The sequence below is a fragment of the Anastrepha ludens genome, chromosome 5 (assembly GCF_028408465.1).
Source record: "Anastrepha ludens isolate Willacy chromosome 5, idAnaLude1.1, whole genome shotgun sequence".
Taxonomy (NCBI): domain Eukaryota; kingdom Metazoa; phylum Arthropoda; class Insecta; order Diptera; family Tephritidae; genus Anastrepha; species Anastrepha ludens.
In genome coordinates this window covers 62,160,803-62,178,649 of record NC_071501.1, presented here as the reverse complement: position 1 = coordinate 62,178,649, position 17,847 = coordinate 62,160,803, and the positions used below count along the sequence as shown (strand labels likewise).

General features: G+C 35.7%; 1 protein-coding gene across 1 annotated transcript in view; it reads left to right on the top strand.

Moving 5' to 3' along the window:
• The first annotated feature begins 3,060 nt into the window (after positions 1-3,060).
• The window catches only part of LOC128863273 (zwei Ig domain protein zig-8), a 63,677-nt gene continuing 48,890 nt past the window's right edge, over positions 3,061-17,847 (top strand). Inside the window, exons 1-3 of the mRNA XM_054102368.1 lie at positions 3,061-3,431; positions 9,191-9,268; positions 13,251-13,383. Of these exons, the coding sequence (XP_053958343.1) occupies positions 3,255-3,431; positions 9,191-9,268; positions 13,251-13,383 (388 nt within the window). The 5' untranslated portion in view covers positions 3,061-3,254. The remainder of the gene's footprint in view (positions 3,432-9,190; positions 9,269-13,250; positions 13,384-17,847) is intronic.

Here is a 17,847-nt window from a genome sequence, read left to right as displayed (position 1 = left end):
TTTTGCTTTTTGATATATTACACAATTTTGATATAAAACAAACTTTCTTTTCAAAATAATAATAAAACTGTATCGTATTTTTAAAATTTGGCAACAAAAAATAATGTTTTTTTTTTTTAAATAAATGTCTATATCATGTTGAACTGCAGTTTCAGTAGCTTTAAATTCCTTTTCGGAATGGAATGCCGAAATTTCGCATTTGCCGCCAAGTTTCATCTGTATTTAAGACGTTGATCTGACCGAAAAGTTTTTTTAACTTTGCCCAAGGGCGTTTACTGTTGCGATTGCAACAGCTAATTTGCCTTTGAACCATTTTTGTATTTGTTTAGGTATCATGGCGTTTAGGCGAAGGTAACGATTGCTAACAAATATTTAAAATACAATTCCCGCGTAACATTAGTGACAACCTATTGAATATGGAACGGAGTTCACGGGAACCCAAAAGAAGTCCATTGTTCGGCGGTTCGAAGGAACTTTAAGTGCTTCACACAACCCACTTCTTTTGGAAATTCCTGCAAACAAGAAAGTCTAAACTCCCATACCTGATGACTGCATATCTGCGATGGGCTACAACATCGATATAGATAGCATTGCAAACGGATCATGTTTGCATAAGTATTTGTGCACTTCGTTTTTATAAAAATTAAAAAAAGTACACCTTCTATGGTTTCTTTATATTTTTTTTAAATAACATTTTTGAATCACTATTTGGTCATATATGTTCTGTTCAATCCGGAACTATTTAATAGGCAAGATTAGGCAAATAAGTCGAAGTGTTGGAGCACGTTGTGCTTGAATTTTTTTTTTTGCTGTACGTGTACAGCACGTTTTGCTTTTTGCTAATTATTTGGAAGAGTACACCGCGCATACTACATGCGCAAGAGTCTTTACGAGAGGCACTGACCTGCATTAATATTAGTTGTAATTCATACATCAAAGCAAAAAAATATAAAAAAGACACCCAGAGATATTTGCAGGGATTGCAATTAATTTCAGCCAACAACGAAAAGTCCCAAATAAGATTTTAAAAAATTTGGAAACTGAATGACTTAGTTTCAATGAGTCTTCACTACATCTATTCGACGTAAATATGCATTTACCATATGTATATGTATATAATAACCCAAAGTGTTCATATATTGAAAATATATATTGTGGCAAATGTAATGGGTGTAATAGGATAAGTCAGTTTTTTCAAACCTTATCTTGCATGTTTGCTTTTTCGAACACGCTCATATATAAAACAAATTAACCAAATCAGACGGTACTTTCACTGACGAGCAGAAAATGTTTCCAAGCAAGATGTAAGCTACTTTTATATCCTGAAAATATTACCCTCCAAGCGGCGCTAGCTTTGAATATTTATAACGTATATGAATGTTAATTGTGCGATTCCGCATGTTCTCAAAATATGTGTTAGCAAAATATGAGAGCAAATACTTTTCCGAAAAGTTGACCACCTCGAATCGAGAAATTTTGTATTTGTGGTTTTTGTGTTTTTTTGAAATCAAAATGTCAGAAACATCTCGGTGTTTTCATTAGTATTCGGGCAGTTTTGACAGAAAGGGCTGTCTGCCAACTTAAAATGGTGCAGGTATTCCTGAAAACAGCCATGTCCGCTGAGCAACTGCGAAAAGTGATAGTCGATGTCTCCATGTTTTCTCATTAACACTCATCAACATGTGGTATGAGTTTGTAGGTCCAACGTCTGCTTTAAGACTCATCCCACCGCTGCTGCTACCGGCCTATTGTCAGCAGTCGTTCAGCTGCTTTTTCTACGGGTGTGGGCCGCGTTCCTTGCCCGTTATAGAGCTCTATTTGTGGTTCGTTTTAAGAAATACGTAATACATTCATGTGATACTTACTTTGAAAACATAAATCTAACGATTCCCTTATTGCCGTAAAGTATTTCGTCGGGTTGTGCTTTGCGCACTAAGATCTGCATTCCTTACTGCACCGATACAGGGTTTTGGTTTTGGTATTTTTTTTCTTGGCATTTTTTCTAGGCAGTAATATGCTATGTTTTTTTCGTATACCCTTAATTGAGTGTTGTCCGAGCTCCTCCTTCTGGTTGTGTGCGCGTCTTGATGTTTTCCACAAATGGAGGGATCTACAGTTTTATGCCACCTCCAAACGGCAGATGGTTGTAAGGCATAGCGAAACGAATAATACATTATTTGGTCATCATTACTCCTTGGACACAGTGGATACTTTCTGTCACTGAAGTAGTTTAAGTACTTTCTCTGCATTTGTTCGATTTAGTTTTTTGCATATTCGGGATTAAGGTGTGCGTTCCCTTTCTTTGAAGATATATTTTTTCAACGCTTTGCCATTCCTGAAGACATACAGCCGATTCTAGGTCAACTACCTAAAGTCGGCTCAGAATCCATTTATTTTGTTCAGCTATTAAATTCTCGCGAAAAGTGTGCCTAAAGCAATAAGGTGCGTCAAGCATGAACCCTGTTAAAGTTGGAGCAGATAAGTCTCGGCCGGTCAGCGTGCCGTATTTATGAGTAATGCATTACGAGAAGAGAAATGTATACGCAAAACAAGTTGGTGTTCTTACATTTGGTTGGTGAGCGTACATTTGAATATATTGTGAAAACTTTACATACATAAATATGTATGCACAAGTTCTCATACGGCATGGGCATGTACTGTACTCGTATTTACATATAGATGTACATATGCACATGCGACCATTTCATACGTACAGGAAGTGTTTGTGAGCTGTGAACGGTTGTGACTGTGCTGTATCCGACTGACTGGCTTCAATTAATTTTCTATGAGTATATTTAGTCTTTGTTTTCACATCTTGTTCGACAGTAGGCAATCAAATTCTCCCTAACGGTCTCCTGTACCAGTAATAAATACAGTTGTTTCGCAGTTTTCAGAATTTCCGTTTTTTGCTATTTTGCTGATTACAAGTAGATTATCAATAGAACGTTGCATTTATTTAACTACTAAATATTCAAGAATATTGAAAATTAATATAAAAACTACAGTTCTTTCAAAATTCTGCAAATTCTATGTTTCCTCTTTTAGCTGCTCTGGTATATCAACACGCGTTACAGTTGTCTTCCTCCGGCACTCAATTTGACTTGCCCCGTAATGGCGTTGCCAGTGAATCAGGTTATGAGCCAATCAACACTGAAAATCGGAGTTACTACTCCTCTTTACAACGCAGTAGTCAGTCATATCAACAACGAGGATTGCATCAAAATCAACAGCAGCATCAATCAGCAACTATCAACATGTTGGACTTAAGCGTTTCATTTGAGGAATCGGCGCCTTTGAAGCAAGGCCAACAACTAGAGGTTACTACATACCCACCTCCAACATTTGATTTTGGTATGCCACGAAATATAACAGCTCGTTCGGGTCAAACGGCAACGATAAATTGCCGAGTCGAGCAATTGGGTGATAAATCGGTGAGTTTCAACAAGTATAAATGTGAACTTTTACTTAAATATTATACACTACGTACAGTCATACGAAAGCAGTTGAGTTTGCTGAACACCATTTGTTTATTCTCTTTTGATTTCAGCTAACTACTTTTACAATTTATTTATAAGTAAATTGCATGCTTAGTAGTTTTTTATATGGCCATTTGTAAACCAGATCGATATTCGGAAATGGAATAGTCTCTTAATTTATCTTGAATTTCAATTTACGTAGGGAACTGCTGCGGGTGATGAAATTTGATTTTCTCAGTACATCAATTGAGTAAATAAATCGTTGGATTTCCATGGTATTTTTTCGGAGGTTTGCCATTGCCTACCGAGAGGCGACTATTATTAGAAACAACTTTTCTATAATTTTATGATGAATATTCACAGTGGGGTTCGACTTTGGACCTATCTGCCGAGTATATTTCTACCATGAAAAAGTTCCTCTGCCGTTCCATGGCAGTACAAATACATATTTACTGAAATGACTCGTGGTTGGAAATTCAACCAATAACAATTCCCATTGTAAGTAGTTGTTTTTAGTTAATTTCAGTGTTTTCTTTATCTTTATCTCAGCCCCCTCTCTATCTCTATTTGTATCCTGCTCTTTATCTTTATTGTTTTTGCCTTATATTTATCTTTATTCTCACCTTTATCCCTATCTTTAACTTTATTCTTTGCATTATCTACATAACTCTCTTTATCTTCATTTCATTTCATTTCATTTCATTTATTGCCTAAAATCATTTTAACATAAGAGTTTACAAAGTTATGATAAAATTAGATTGTTTAGCATTATCCTAATATATATTTGTATTTATCTAGGAGTTTAAAACTTATTTTTTTTTTGATTATACAATAGGTTATGATTATTATTTGGAATGTCTTTGGCATAATTTTAAAACTTACTTATATTCTCCCAAAAAGGGCTCTTCAGCTTGTAATAATCATATTGCTTAACACGGTTTTTTAATTGAGTATCAATATTAAAGCATACATTTAGGAGGCATATACTTATACAATATGTACATGTTTTGGCATTTGTTTGTTGTAATTTCTTAATTGATTTTTTCGCTTTACGACCATATTGGACTACACCTAATTCTGTTTTTACCCGGTCTTTTTTGACACGGTTTTGATGTAACACGGTTTGAAAATAAAATATTTAAAATTTTTTTATACGATTTTATTCCATTTAGCACGGTTTAAAATTTTTTCTGCTTAAATTTTTTTTTTCAAATTTAATTTTTGTTCATATCACACATTTAAGGGAATTCCCTGTTTTTGCATAAGAGTACAAGCAAATTTACTGGTCAGAGCAATTTAAATGTGTTAATATTTTGTGAATTATAAATGCAATCAGACGTGTTTGGTAAAGAATTTTTTTACTGGCAAATTTGTTTTCCCAACGTTAGATTAAATTTAACGCATTGAGACAAAATGTAAGCCAAAAAATATTTTACATTTATTCAGTTATTTACATTTTTTAATTTTGTTAAATATTTTATGTATCCCTAAAAGAAAATGTCAAATAATATACAAAACAAAAACGTAAAGCAATTTCTTTGGAAACCAAAATTGAAATTTTAGATCGCCTTCGAAATGGAGAAGGCTCAAAATTTCTTGGCAAAATGTTCGGTTTAAATGAAGCCACAATAAGAACTATACAAAAAATGAAATTTCAATCAGGCAATCGGTGATTTCTGGAACGAAACTATTCCAGTACATTTTGGACACTTTGGATAAAGATAAAACTCTTACAGTAATTGATGCTTTGAAAAAGTTTTCTATTAAAGATTGCGTTAAACATGCTGCTTTAGCATTATCAGATTTTCGACCATCAACCTTAAACGGATGTTGGAGAGCAATTTGGCCAGAATGTGTAAAAAGTAAAAATCCTGCGGATCCAAATACAAAAGAATATCACAATATAATTGATTTGGCACACGCAGTTGGTGGGGAGGGTTTTGATGACTTGGTATTCGATGACATTGATCAACGGATGAGTGATAAAGTTCTTAGCGAAGAGGAAATATTACATTTTGCCTCACAGAATGTTGATACTATAGAAAGCAGTGATAGTGAAGAACCTATACAATTAACTACAAATTCAATTCAAGAAGGACTTCAACTTGCAAATAAATTAGGACACCATTTCATCTCAAATGATCCCAATGTCGAGAGATCTGCACAATTCCAACATGAGCTGAATTCTTGTATGGCCGTTACAAAGAATTATACAAAGAGGTAGCAAGAATTGGGGAACAACGGCTCATAACAGAGTTCATTGTTAAAAATGTAGATGCTGAACGAGCAAGAGAAAGTCCAGTTCAAAATTATTCCAGCGATGATAGTAATTGTATACGCGTTCGAAGCAAGCGAATGCGAGTAACTGATGATGACAGCGATTAAATTTATGTTCCTGTATTTATGATTATCACTTATTTTTTCTTTTTAATTTTTTTATCTTAAAAATTGAATAACCTATTATTTTCGTTAACAACATAGCTGTTTAACATAATTATTTTTAGTTCCTGAAGTTGCCACACATTTAATTCCTGTTATTTTTAAGATTAGAGTGCATAACTTGTTTATCTTTAATAACTATGCTTGTAAAAGTAAACATTGTATATGTGATTTAATTAAATAAACATGAATACTTGTTCCTAAAAATCCTTGTTTTCACTATTTATTATATATATTTTTAATAGGTTTTAGAGATTAGGAACCAATCACCTATTTTTGCATACGATCAATGTCTTTTTTACACGATTTTTTCTGGAACGAATCTACCGTGTAAAAACAGAATTAGGTGGATTTCGAAATTTGACTGATGTTCTTCCCTTCAGCATCAAAATACCTTTCAAAATATACTCTAGCAATATATTTAGTTTAGCCGCAAAGGAAACATAAGAAAACTTGAAAATGCTCACTTCACTATTCACATTTTTGTTATATGCAGTAGCTCCTTTGCCTTGGAATAGTACCAATATTATTTCCATTACTTAAGAAAAACAAGAGTTTAAAAAACAAATTTGAGCTCTAGTGTATTTTATTTATCTAAATAACTTGTACTTATTTTCTGTGCTTCATGCATTTACTAATACTAATAGTAATTTGGTTGCAATGATTTGTAATTTTTTGTTTGAAAATGTCTCCAATAACGTAACTTTTCCAGAAGAAATAATTTTGTAAGAGTAGAGAGTCGTGAAGTTTAGTCCGTATAGGAGGTGCCAGGTACATTCTTTAAATACCTACATCTCCGATATAGCGGGATCAATATTTGTTCATTGTTCAACATTTGCACATTATATTTATTACATATGTATGTGTCTTTAAAATAAACGTGTAAACTGTATGGTTGCTCAAGTTTTTAATGTGACGTGTGGTATTTTCGAGTACATATAGAAATGTATGTGTATAAATCCGCCTTCTACATAACTTTGTAGTATATCTGAGTACTGTTTGGTAAGCATTCTGAGCGCTGTAAAAAGAAGTCAGAGGAATTGGTATATACGACGATTAGCATGCTGTTTTGCATTGTTTTCGGAATAAATGGGGCGGCAGAATATCACAGGGTCCGACACTCGAAGTGTAACCAATTAAAAAAGCCATAAATTTAGTTTAGAAAATTACTTTTATTAAATTCAAAGTAAAAAATGTGTGAAAATAATACAAAATTAAGAATCATTTACTTACTTGTGCTCGATATGACCACATTTTGCTTTGGTATTTTGGCCCACTCGTGGACAATGGCTTTTTTCAGCGCCTCGATACTGGTGAATCTTTTAGTAAGCAACTTGCTCTCCAAAATGGCCCAAAGAGAATAATCCATCGGATTCGCATCTGGTGAATTTGAATCAAAGAAACCTCCAGAACGCTTTCCCGATAATATTTCGCATTTACTTTAACGCCAGGCTGGATGAAAACGTTTGGAGACCGCCCATCTGCGGTTACAGCAGCCCAAACCATTACCTGTGGCGGGTGTTGCTTCCTAGTGGCCAATCGATGACTGAAATGCTCGTATGAACGGTCGGACAAATAAATCCTATCGTTTTGGGCGTTAACGAATTGTTCAATTTGAACATTTTTCTCGTCTGGAAATACCATGTCCGGAAATTGACTGCTTTTGGCCAAGCGAAGCAACTCCTTTGCTCTCTCAAGTCTGACTTGTTGCTGCTTTGGTGTGAGTTATGCGCCTTTTGGATCTTGTACGGCTTGACTTTGAGATCGTTTTTCAGTATGCGGCAGATGCTACCGTCGGATATTTTCACTTCTTTCGCCATTTGATTGGCACTTCGTCGGGGACTTTGCTCAGTCTTTTGATGACCACCTCCGTGACGTTTCGCGATGCTACCAGTATTATTGTAACGAGTAATGGTGCGATAAACAAAAACTTTATTTACTTTCAGGTGCTTGAGATGGTGTTAGTGAGCTAAATTAAAAAAATAAAAAAGGGGCATTATTTATATATACAATGGGTCAGTAAGTTTTATCAGCAAAGAGATGGTTAGGCATCGCTAAGCATCTTAGTTTGTAGTACTATCAGCCGTCCCTCTTATATTCACATGTTTTCCTAATTTACTGTAATACATTCGTTTGCATTTTCGACCCATAAACATAAATGATTTCTGCATTTCACTTCTTGCACATTCTGACATAGTCAACATGCAACAAACCCCACAATGACAAACCTTGAAATTTTTGTTGCCTCCATTTGGCTTTGCCAATTTAGTAAAATCAATTCCCGGAAGCAGTAAAGGCTTTTTATCTATCTGCACAACTTCATTTGGTTCAATTTGTTACTCGTGTATGGATTTATTTTTTGTGAAAATAGATTGGTTCATTATTGTTTGCTGATGAGTTGTAGGTATGTTGAAGCTAACAATCCTAGTGTGTTTTAAACACATATGTATGTATACCTATACATACATTTGCTTATAATTTTACAGTTACTCAAACTACCGACCACAGGCTTAAATACTCTGCATTTAAATGCTTACAACGATTTGTTCATCAAACCCTTGCTTTTTGGTTGGAAGAGCAATCTAAGAAACCGTTATTCTACATTACTGAGTGCTGTTAGAAGCAAAAAATTTTAAGCGTTGCCGAAGAATAGTGTTTAACCGTTTTTAAGGAAGGTAAAAATCTGTCGTGTAATAGGAGCAGAAGCGTTGTTATAATAGCAAACAGAATGTGTATCCTTCCAATTTGCTCAAGTGGATGATAGAAACTCTTGAGCGCAGACCAAAAGCATCGAATTCTTCAGGATCTGCTCCAGCAGTAAGTGCAAACGACTGTGGGAATCAAGAAAAAGTTAGTACAATATGATATTGCGTTCTGCTGGATTTCGAGGTCGAGCATAGGTGAAATTTCTTTAGCAAAATTTCACTCCAGCACATTCAAATTGGACGTTGGAGGGAAGGGAACACAACAAGAAATATGCAGGTACTTTTGGTGTCGCAAGCATTTATAAAGTAAATATTCAAACGCGTGGTTGCTTATTTGAGTAACTGTATACGAGTATTTCGGTACATTAAGAAAATACTACTTTGACTTATGAGGAAGAATGCCAGCCTTTTTATTTGCATACATTTGCTTAATTAACATATTTTAGTACTGTCATGGTGTGGACTTTAATATAACAAAGGAAATTTTTTATGTAGATTATTTAATTTGTAATAAAATATACTTTTTTTTGCTCTTAAAAATAACTTATGGTTAACATTTCTTTTTTGCAGGTTTCATGGATTCGAAAACGCGATTTACATATTTTGACCGCAGATATTTCAACTTACACGTCTGACGAGAGGTTTCAGGCAAGTACTATTTTCACGAATGGGCAAAAATATATCCGATTTAATTTATCCAAAATTAAGAGAAAAGAAGAATAAAAATTATCAGGCTTTTATGGTTAAATTACTAGTGGCTAATGCTGATACTACGCCGACAGTTTATCAATCAACTATACGCAACAATAACAAATCTAACATACGAGGTGTGTTCAAAAAGTATCGCGAATTTTGAATTTTCGCAGGTTACGTATATTCGAGTTTCGATTTTTTTGTGGCGATATGTTGCTACTCATGTCTCTCACTCATGCCGATGAGTTCGGCTATTTTGAATGTTCAGTTAATTGTTGACAACTGCTTTACTTGCACGTGTTTCGGCTCGTCTTCGATTTTTACCTATTCAAATAGATGGATCAAAGAACCTGTATCAAATTTTGTGCGAAAAACGAAATTAAGTGCGCGGATGCATTCCGAATGTTGACTGTGTCATACGGAGAAGCTACTTTGGACCAAAGCAACGTATATCGGTGGTATAAAATGTTCCCAGAAGGCTGAGAAGATGTGAACGACGAAAAGCGTGCCGGGCGCACGAGCACTTCAACAACAGGCGAAAATATTGATGAGGTGAAGAAAATGGTATTGGCCAATCGTCGAATCACCATTAGAGAAGTTGTTGAGGACCTAGATATATCGATTGGCTCGAGCCATTCGATTTTTTTCAATGATTTGGGCATGAGACGGGTCGCCGCAAAATTCGTACCAAAACTGCTAAATTTCGACCAAAAGCAACATCGCATGAACATTGCTAATGAGATGTTGGACTCTGTCCGCGACGACCCAAATTTTCTCCAGAGGGTCATAACTGGTGACGAATCGTGGGTTTATGGTTATGACGTGGAAGCCAAAGCTCAATTATCTCAATGGCAGCTGCCACTCGAACCCAGACCGAAAAAAGCGCGCTAAGTTCGGTCGAATGTAAAAGTTTTGCTTACCGTTTTCTTCGATTGCAGAGGCGTTGTGCATCATAAGTTCTTGCCACCGTATTCCCCAGATCGGGGACCAGACATTTTCTTGTTCCCGAAACTGAAGAGGCCCATGAAAGGATGACGCTACGCTACGATTGACGAGATAAAGACGGCATCGAAATAGGAGCTGAACAAGATAAAAAAAATGATATTTTGAAGTGCTTCGAAGATTGGAAAAAGCGTTGGCACAAGTGCATAATATCTCATGGGGATTACTTTGAAGGGGACAAAATAGATTTTAATGAATAATTAAAAACTTTTTGAAAAAAACACAAAATTCGCTATACGTTTTGAACACACCTCGTATGTATGTGGATCAGTTGCACAATTTTATATGTTGAACTATTTTCTGGATCAAGTTTTCAGTTCAAGTAAAGTATGAAAGTAAAAAAATTTCTACTGTTTAAAAATAAATAAAATATGATATTTGGTTGCCCACTCGAGAGCAGATAATGTGATATTTTATATAACTGATCGTTTTCCTAGATTAAACCCACAGAAATATAGGTATTATATTTGGACTTAACTGAAAGGGTGCTATAGAGATAGCTTAACTGGAGTGATTATATAAATTCTTCGAATTAAAACATTCTTCCTTTTAAATGTACCCTTAAGAATAACTCCTTCGGTAGTGTTGAGCATAATTTCTTTAGTATCATAAATTGTGTCTATATGTAGGTATATAAAAAAGTCTGTATTTTTTATAAAATGTAACACTGTGTTCATGCTTCAATTGCCGTATTTACTGGACTTTGCTTTCTGCGACTTTGTTTTTTTCCCAAAACTTCAAAAATTTACCGACAGATGAAGATTTTTCACGATTGAGAATGTAAAGATATCATTGCTGGAAGAGCCCAAGGACATGCCAGAAGGCGCTTAGCAGAAATGCTTTGAGGATTCGAAATGCGCTGGCAGAAGTGAATTATTAATAAATTTTGATGAATACATAAATATTTTTCGAGGAAAATCAAAAGTAATCTTTTTAAAAACAAACATCGAGTAAAGTATTTTACAGTGGCACGGAAAAAACGTGTCTGAGAATGGAAATTATTAATACACCATACGAAATCTGGTTTGCTGCTTACTGCCGGAAACAACAACCATAGTATTGCAAAATTACAGATATTATCTATCGCAGAAGCAGCAGAAGGTCCCTCCATTTGTGGAACAACATCAAGACACGCACATCACAAATAGGAGGAGGAGCTCGGCCAAACACCCAAATATATATATATACCAAAAACTAAGTCAAATTTAAAATCCCAAGCTGACTCCATGGAATATATTAGCACTGTCTTCAAGGTCAGCTTTATATGAGTTCCGGGACATAGAGATATTGAAGGAAATTGCAAGGCCGATGAGCTAGCCTGAAAGGGTAGGGAAAACGGGGAAGGGAAAACAGAGGCAGTATTGGAATTCCTATGGCAACTTGCAAATTAAGAATAAAACATGTTCTTCTGGAGGGCAATAGGTGCTGGGCAGAAGAAAATACTTGTGTTACAACCAGGCTAACTTGGTCGCAAATAGATAAGAAGAACCCTTGAGAATTGCTCAACCTCTCAAGAGAGAACATCTCGAAGGTCGTGGCTTGTGTTACCGGTCATTGGATGTTAGGTAGGCACTCTTCTATGCAAGGGGTATTTTCTCATGAATACTGCAAAAGTCGTAGGGACGAAGAAGAGGAAGATCACTTCCTCTGTAATTGTTCCACCTTAGCTAGGAGTACAGCAAGGTTGTTAGGAAAACCATTACCATTTACCTATCCTACAGGTATGCTTCATAAGAGCGTCTAAATGGTTCCATGATAAATAAATACTCAGGTTGCGTGTTGCACAGTGGTACCACCAAGGACCTGCATGCTCTAAGTAAGTTGGCAATTCTAACCCGATAGCCACAAAAAACTAACCTAACCTAACTGGACTACAAAGCACGGAGAATTTATTTTAACTGACTCCTAAGTGACTAGTAAATTTTTAGTTCTGAACTCATTAGTATTCATCACAACGGTTGCTTGTAACATCGAAAAATTGTCATCACAGGATCTTAATATCTAAAAATTAATTTTAAGCACGTCAAAGGTCAAAATGAAGATTTCGGTGTGCGTCACTAGTGCCGCGCCTTTCCTTGTAATCAAGTGGTGAATTTAACGTAAACATGGCCTAGGCAGAAGGCAATTGCCCTGCCTCTGCATTACCATTCCTCATACACCTCGCCAGTACTGGTAAGATAACAATTTCAATATGTAGTACCAGTGTAGCAATCATATACTGACATAGTCACAGTGTAGTGACTGGAGTGCCATTGCATCTTACTAGATCTAATTAACTAACTGCCTCCCACTTCCATGGGTCAAATGAATACCTTTCAATTCAGCATTTGTATATTTTGTATTTAATTAAATTTTGAGTAAGAATAATCTATCAATAATCTAAAAGGGGAAGTTAAGTAGCTAAATACATATATGTGAAGGGTGGTAACCCTACTTGTAAAGCAGCCCCGGCGAACGAAGATAGAGAATAGCAGGCAAGTCAGTCGCGAGCAGTAAAAGAAGCAACATTTATTATTGAATGAAATATATTTTTATAAAAAATAGTTTAAATTAAATAAATAAATAGTCAAAGAAGCACTGTCTTCCCTCTTACATATATATGTGTGTATAATAAGTCTTTTTCTTGATTGGCTCGATAACCGCTTACGGGATTTTGGTCGAGTTCTACAAAGCGCCCCAGTTGCTTCTCTCGTGCTAAAAAGAAATGAGACCTAATCACTTTTATAAAGAGTCCTAAATGCCTTTTATTGCCGGCTATTTAGAATTTGTGTTTATAACCAGGTATTTTAAATTTACAACGAAGCAGTAATGACATTTGTAAAAAAGTATAATTTAAATGTAACACATATAAGCCCGAAACTCTCACAAAAGTTTTTGTTTAGTTATTTGTATTATATTATATATACATTTTAACTTTTTGCTTTTACATTCGCAGGTAGTACGCACTGCTGATTTAAAAGATTGGACGCTGCAGGTGAAGTATGCGCAGCCACGCGACAGCGGTATCTACGAATGTCAAGTGAACACAGAGCCAAAGATTTCGATGGCTTTCCGCCTGCATGTAATAGGTGAGTAAAAAAATAAGGAGGGGAAAATAAAAAATAACCAAATTTTTATTGCATATTTCTCTCAAATTGCCATTTATCAAAGCTATTGTTTTTGGAAAACCGAAAGCGTTATTTTCTTACATTATTGGGGATTTTTATGGTTTAACTAAAACATGTTTAATGGATTGCATATGTTTTAAATCATATTATCTAATTATAGAGGATCGTTTAGCAGACTGAAGATAATGGATAAGTGAATAGAACAACCTAGATTATATTTTGTATCCCGATATCAAGTCTCTAATACCCAATATACTCTGTAATGACGGTTAAGAAGTTATTGGTAGTCACATTCTTAACAGCATGGGATCAGCCACATTTTCAGCTATTATACAGCTAAGGCTGAATATTCACATAAAATCTGTTGGGATGTCTCATCACCCTCGGTTTTTTGGTATTTTTTGTGTTCCTTGTTCACTCCGCTCGGGAGCAGAGGGTCTCGAAAAGACTCTTCCATTGTACACGGTTATGGGTTGTTGTTTTTGCGCCGTCCCATGTGACGTCGGCATCTGCTATCTCACGCAACGTCGGCCCTCTCCAAGTATTCTTTGACCAAACGCGAGTTCCCTGCTCTCTTGCGAGTTCCAGTCCAGTACCATTTTCCTGATGCTATGTGGTGGTTTTCCAAGCATGTGACCTATCCATCGCCACACTCTGCGTTTGATTTGCCATAGGATGGGTTCCTCATACGTTGTTCTCCACAGCGCATCGTTGCTGGTGTTTGGCCAGAATATACAGATGATGCGGAGCATTTGTTGATGAAAGATTGTAGCCTCTGCGTGATGGTATTAGAAACCAGCCATGTTTCACTTCCGTACAACAATACTAACTTCAGACCTGAGCAGTTTAGAGCGCTTGGAGATTTACGAATTCTTGCAAAATGAACGAGAGATGCCCGATGCGTTGTCGTAATGCAAGATGTTCTGGGTGATTTCGCAATTGCAGTGGTCATAGTGCCTCCAGGACGTCAACATTGACAATCCAGTTTACATCTGAAAGGAACGAATTCCGGGTGAATGGTGCCGCGGATATTGCCTTTATTTCCTCTTTCATTCTGAATATGGCTTACAAATCCTCGCAAATCGCTTGTAAGTTTCACAACGCCACTACTTTCGGAAAACACGCATAAAGCATAAACCAAATTGTACATCAACGGTATTTGTAGTTCCTAAATTATATGATGGATGTTGCTCTGCAAAAAGAGGGACCTAGATTTTTATGCAACCTTTGAACCGAAGATGGTGTTTTTAATAAGTGCATTTCAATGGCAGAAATATTCATCCTGTTTATTTAGTATACAGGTCTGAAATTATAATACTTATGGACAAACAGTCTCACCTTACCATCGCAAAGCCCTCATACGGTTTTAATAGCGATGATGTCATTAAAAATCAATTCGAAATTATTCTATTTCATTAAAAAATATCGCGAAATTTAGGTGGTGACAAGTGATTTCAGTAGCTTTATACATTCTGTCAAAAAATACCGGGAGTTATTCATTTAAAAAGCGCGCGTTACATATATATCTAAATTTTTTTGCTGGAATGATGGTACAACTGTCCTCTATAGTGTCGCAGAGTTTGAGCGTGATCTGAAAGCCTATGGCGAGTGTGCTTTATCAAAAAAACACGGGTGACCGACGGTCCTCCACAAAGTTAAGGAAATGGTGCTGAAAACTCATCATTGAAGATTGAGGGAGGTAGCTCGTGACCTTAGCGTGACTCACGAATCAATTCGCAACATTTTACACCATCAATTGGGCATGAGACGTGTGGCTGCTCGTCTCGCTCATATTGTGAACACTTTTTTGACCGAAAATTCGACAAATATCGTCGAACAACTACCGTATTCACCGGATTTAGCACCCTGTGACTTTTTCCTCTTCCCGAAACTTACATTGCCTCAATGGTTTTGCGTTTTATTGAACAATTCCCGGTACTTTTTTGACAGAATGTATAAAACAAAAATTATGAAAATTAAGAAATAACTATGCATTATTATGCTGTATTTGAATTTCGTATCTATAAAAACAGCTAAGAACAGAAAGTCGACTCACTTTGGTGCAACATTTTAAATTTTGTATTATACACCCATCTTAACTCCAGATAAAAAGGCAGAATGATCTCAATGAGTTGAAGGAGGCGAAAGAGAGCGGGTAACTGAAACATAACAAACTAACTTCTGGTAATCATGAAGAATCTTCGATCCCTAGAACTCGCGTCACTAACGGTATTTACATCTACGAACTTTATCTACTTGGAACCCAACGCAAATACCATAAACAATGCCGGCTTCATAATTTTTGACTTGTTAGATCTTCTCTCGACAATAAAAAGCCGTACCATCTAAGTCTCTTATCATGTGAGTTCTTTGATACTACGCAGAAACAGATACATTCGGGTGAAAGGGCCAAGTTCAGATGGAACTGCTTGTATTTGGTATGAATTAAAACAATTCATCGAAATGGACAACCAACTAAAAAAACTTTTTGAACTCGATCAAAATGATAAACGGTTGTAGAGCTAAATTTGAATAATGAGAACAAGAAACATTATTTTCCATTGTCATAAATGTATGCAATTTTGTACACTTGTCTCCTGTTTAAATCGTTTAGAAATAGTACTATCCGCACTTAAAGTTAACTCTCTTCAGAATTATTTCTTACGTTTTCTACGATTCCTTTTTTTATAAATTAATCATACTTTTTCACATTTCTTAAATTTGAATAAAAAGAAACTAAAACCAAACAAGCGGTTCTCGCGCCAATTAAGAAGATTAGTAATGTTTTTCTGACGGACTCCGCAGAAATGCTCTAGAATTAGCTCTGGACTAGATTACTGGATGCTCGCATGAATCAGAAGATGAAAAAAAAAAATTGTTATGTGAGTGCTTCACTCAATACTACAACATAAATAATTATATTTTTTATTACATTATTATTACTTATTGTATTGCTTAAATCTAACATTGCCTGTAGATATAAGTATTTTAGTGATATTCTTATTTTTATTTCAACTACATACTCTTTCTCCATGCTGGTTTGGTTTCCTTCCAGTCACATCGAGACGGCAGAGAAACTTTCAAAATGCAAGTAAATAATGGGAAGCTTAAAAGTTTGATAAAGCGCTTGGCATCGCTAAGACATGCATGAATTAGAGTGCTACCTCGCAACTGAATATTCGCTCTTTAGGAAAATACGTGAACTATATGCACGTTAATGCCTTTAAACGTTTGCCTTGATTGCGTACAACAACAAACCGCACCAAAAACCAATCTTGCAAAGCAGACAATGTGAATTTTGCGAATGGCTACGTTGCATATTCAAATTCAGATTCATACTCAAGGTCCAATTCGAATTTAGCATCAAAAGTAATTGCCAAATGCAAATGCCAACGCTAATATGGCCAAATGAAATCAAATTGAAATTCAGATTTGAAGTTTTGCACGCGACTGAAAACTCAAGCACAGAAACTACATAATATTGTATGTGGTTGTGTATGGAGATGTGCATAGATACACAGCGCATGGACTTCTTTAGTATATTTTTAATTGCTGCATGCAACACGGCCATACGTGCGTTAACTCTTGGTGTGCCAATTTAAACGTGAGCAATGATGGTATTTTTATTTTATTCTCTTTAGTCTGCTCTAACTTTATATTTTTTAGCGCCAACCTTTTCTTCTTCCGACTTGCTCTTTTCCTATTATTCACAATTGATTTTTAATGGAGCAAAAAGCACTGCTAAGATCTCCTTAGCAAGACAAACGCCGGCTAGGAGCTCGAATAACATGCTGCGTCAGCACATGCCAATACCTTTTCACGGATTGACGGTATTCACCACATTTTCGATTAATGCTTGCATGAAGGTGCACCTGAATTTAATTTCCATAAAGTGCTTAGGGAGTATCCAACTTTACTCATTCACTTGCGTCTCCATACCTTTACTCCTCCTCAAATTGTAACTAGTTTGTGCACTTGCGATAGTTGGCAAGCAACCTGAAAACGAGCATTCCAATTTACATCATTGACTTTATTTATGGGCCAAGTTGAAACAGCCACAGGAAAATGTTTGTGAACTGGTCGAAATTGGAGCAGATAAAAGGGATTGACGCTGAGTTGTCATTGCATTTTTAATAGTTTAGTGGCTTGAAAAATTGTTGGTATACGATTTAAATTCATGTGCAAAAAATCATGAAAATCATAAAAAAAATATTGATAATAAGGTAGAGTAGAATGGGGTAAGATAGGTCATTTTTTTTTGGAGAGCTCTTGCTACGGTGTTTTTGCATTGATTTTGAAAAATAAGCAAGATTTTGAAAGGTTATTTATCTGCTAACATTTTGGTTATACTGACTTATGTTTGGCTAAATATTTTGGAAGCTGCATTCAATAAGACAAAGGTACTTTTTTTCGATATTTTCAAAA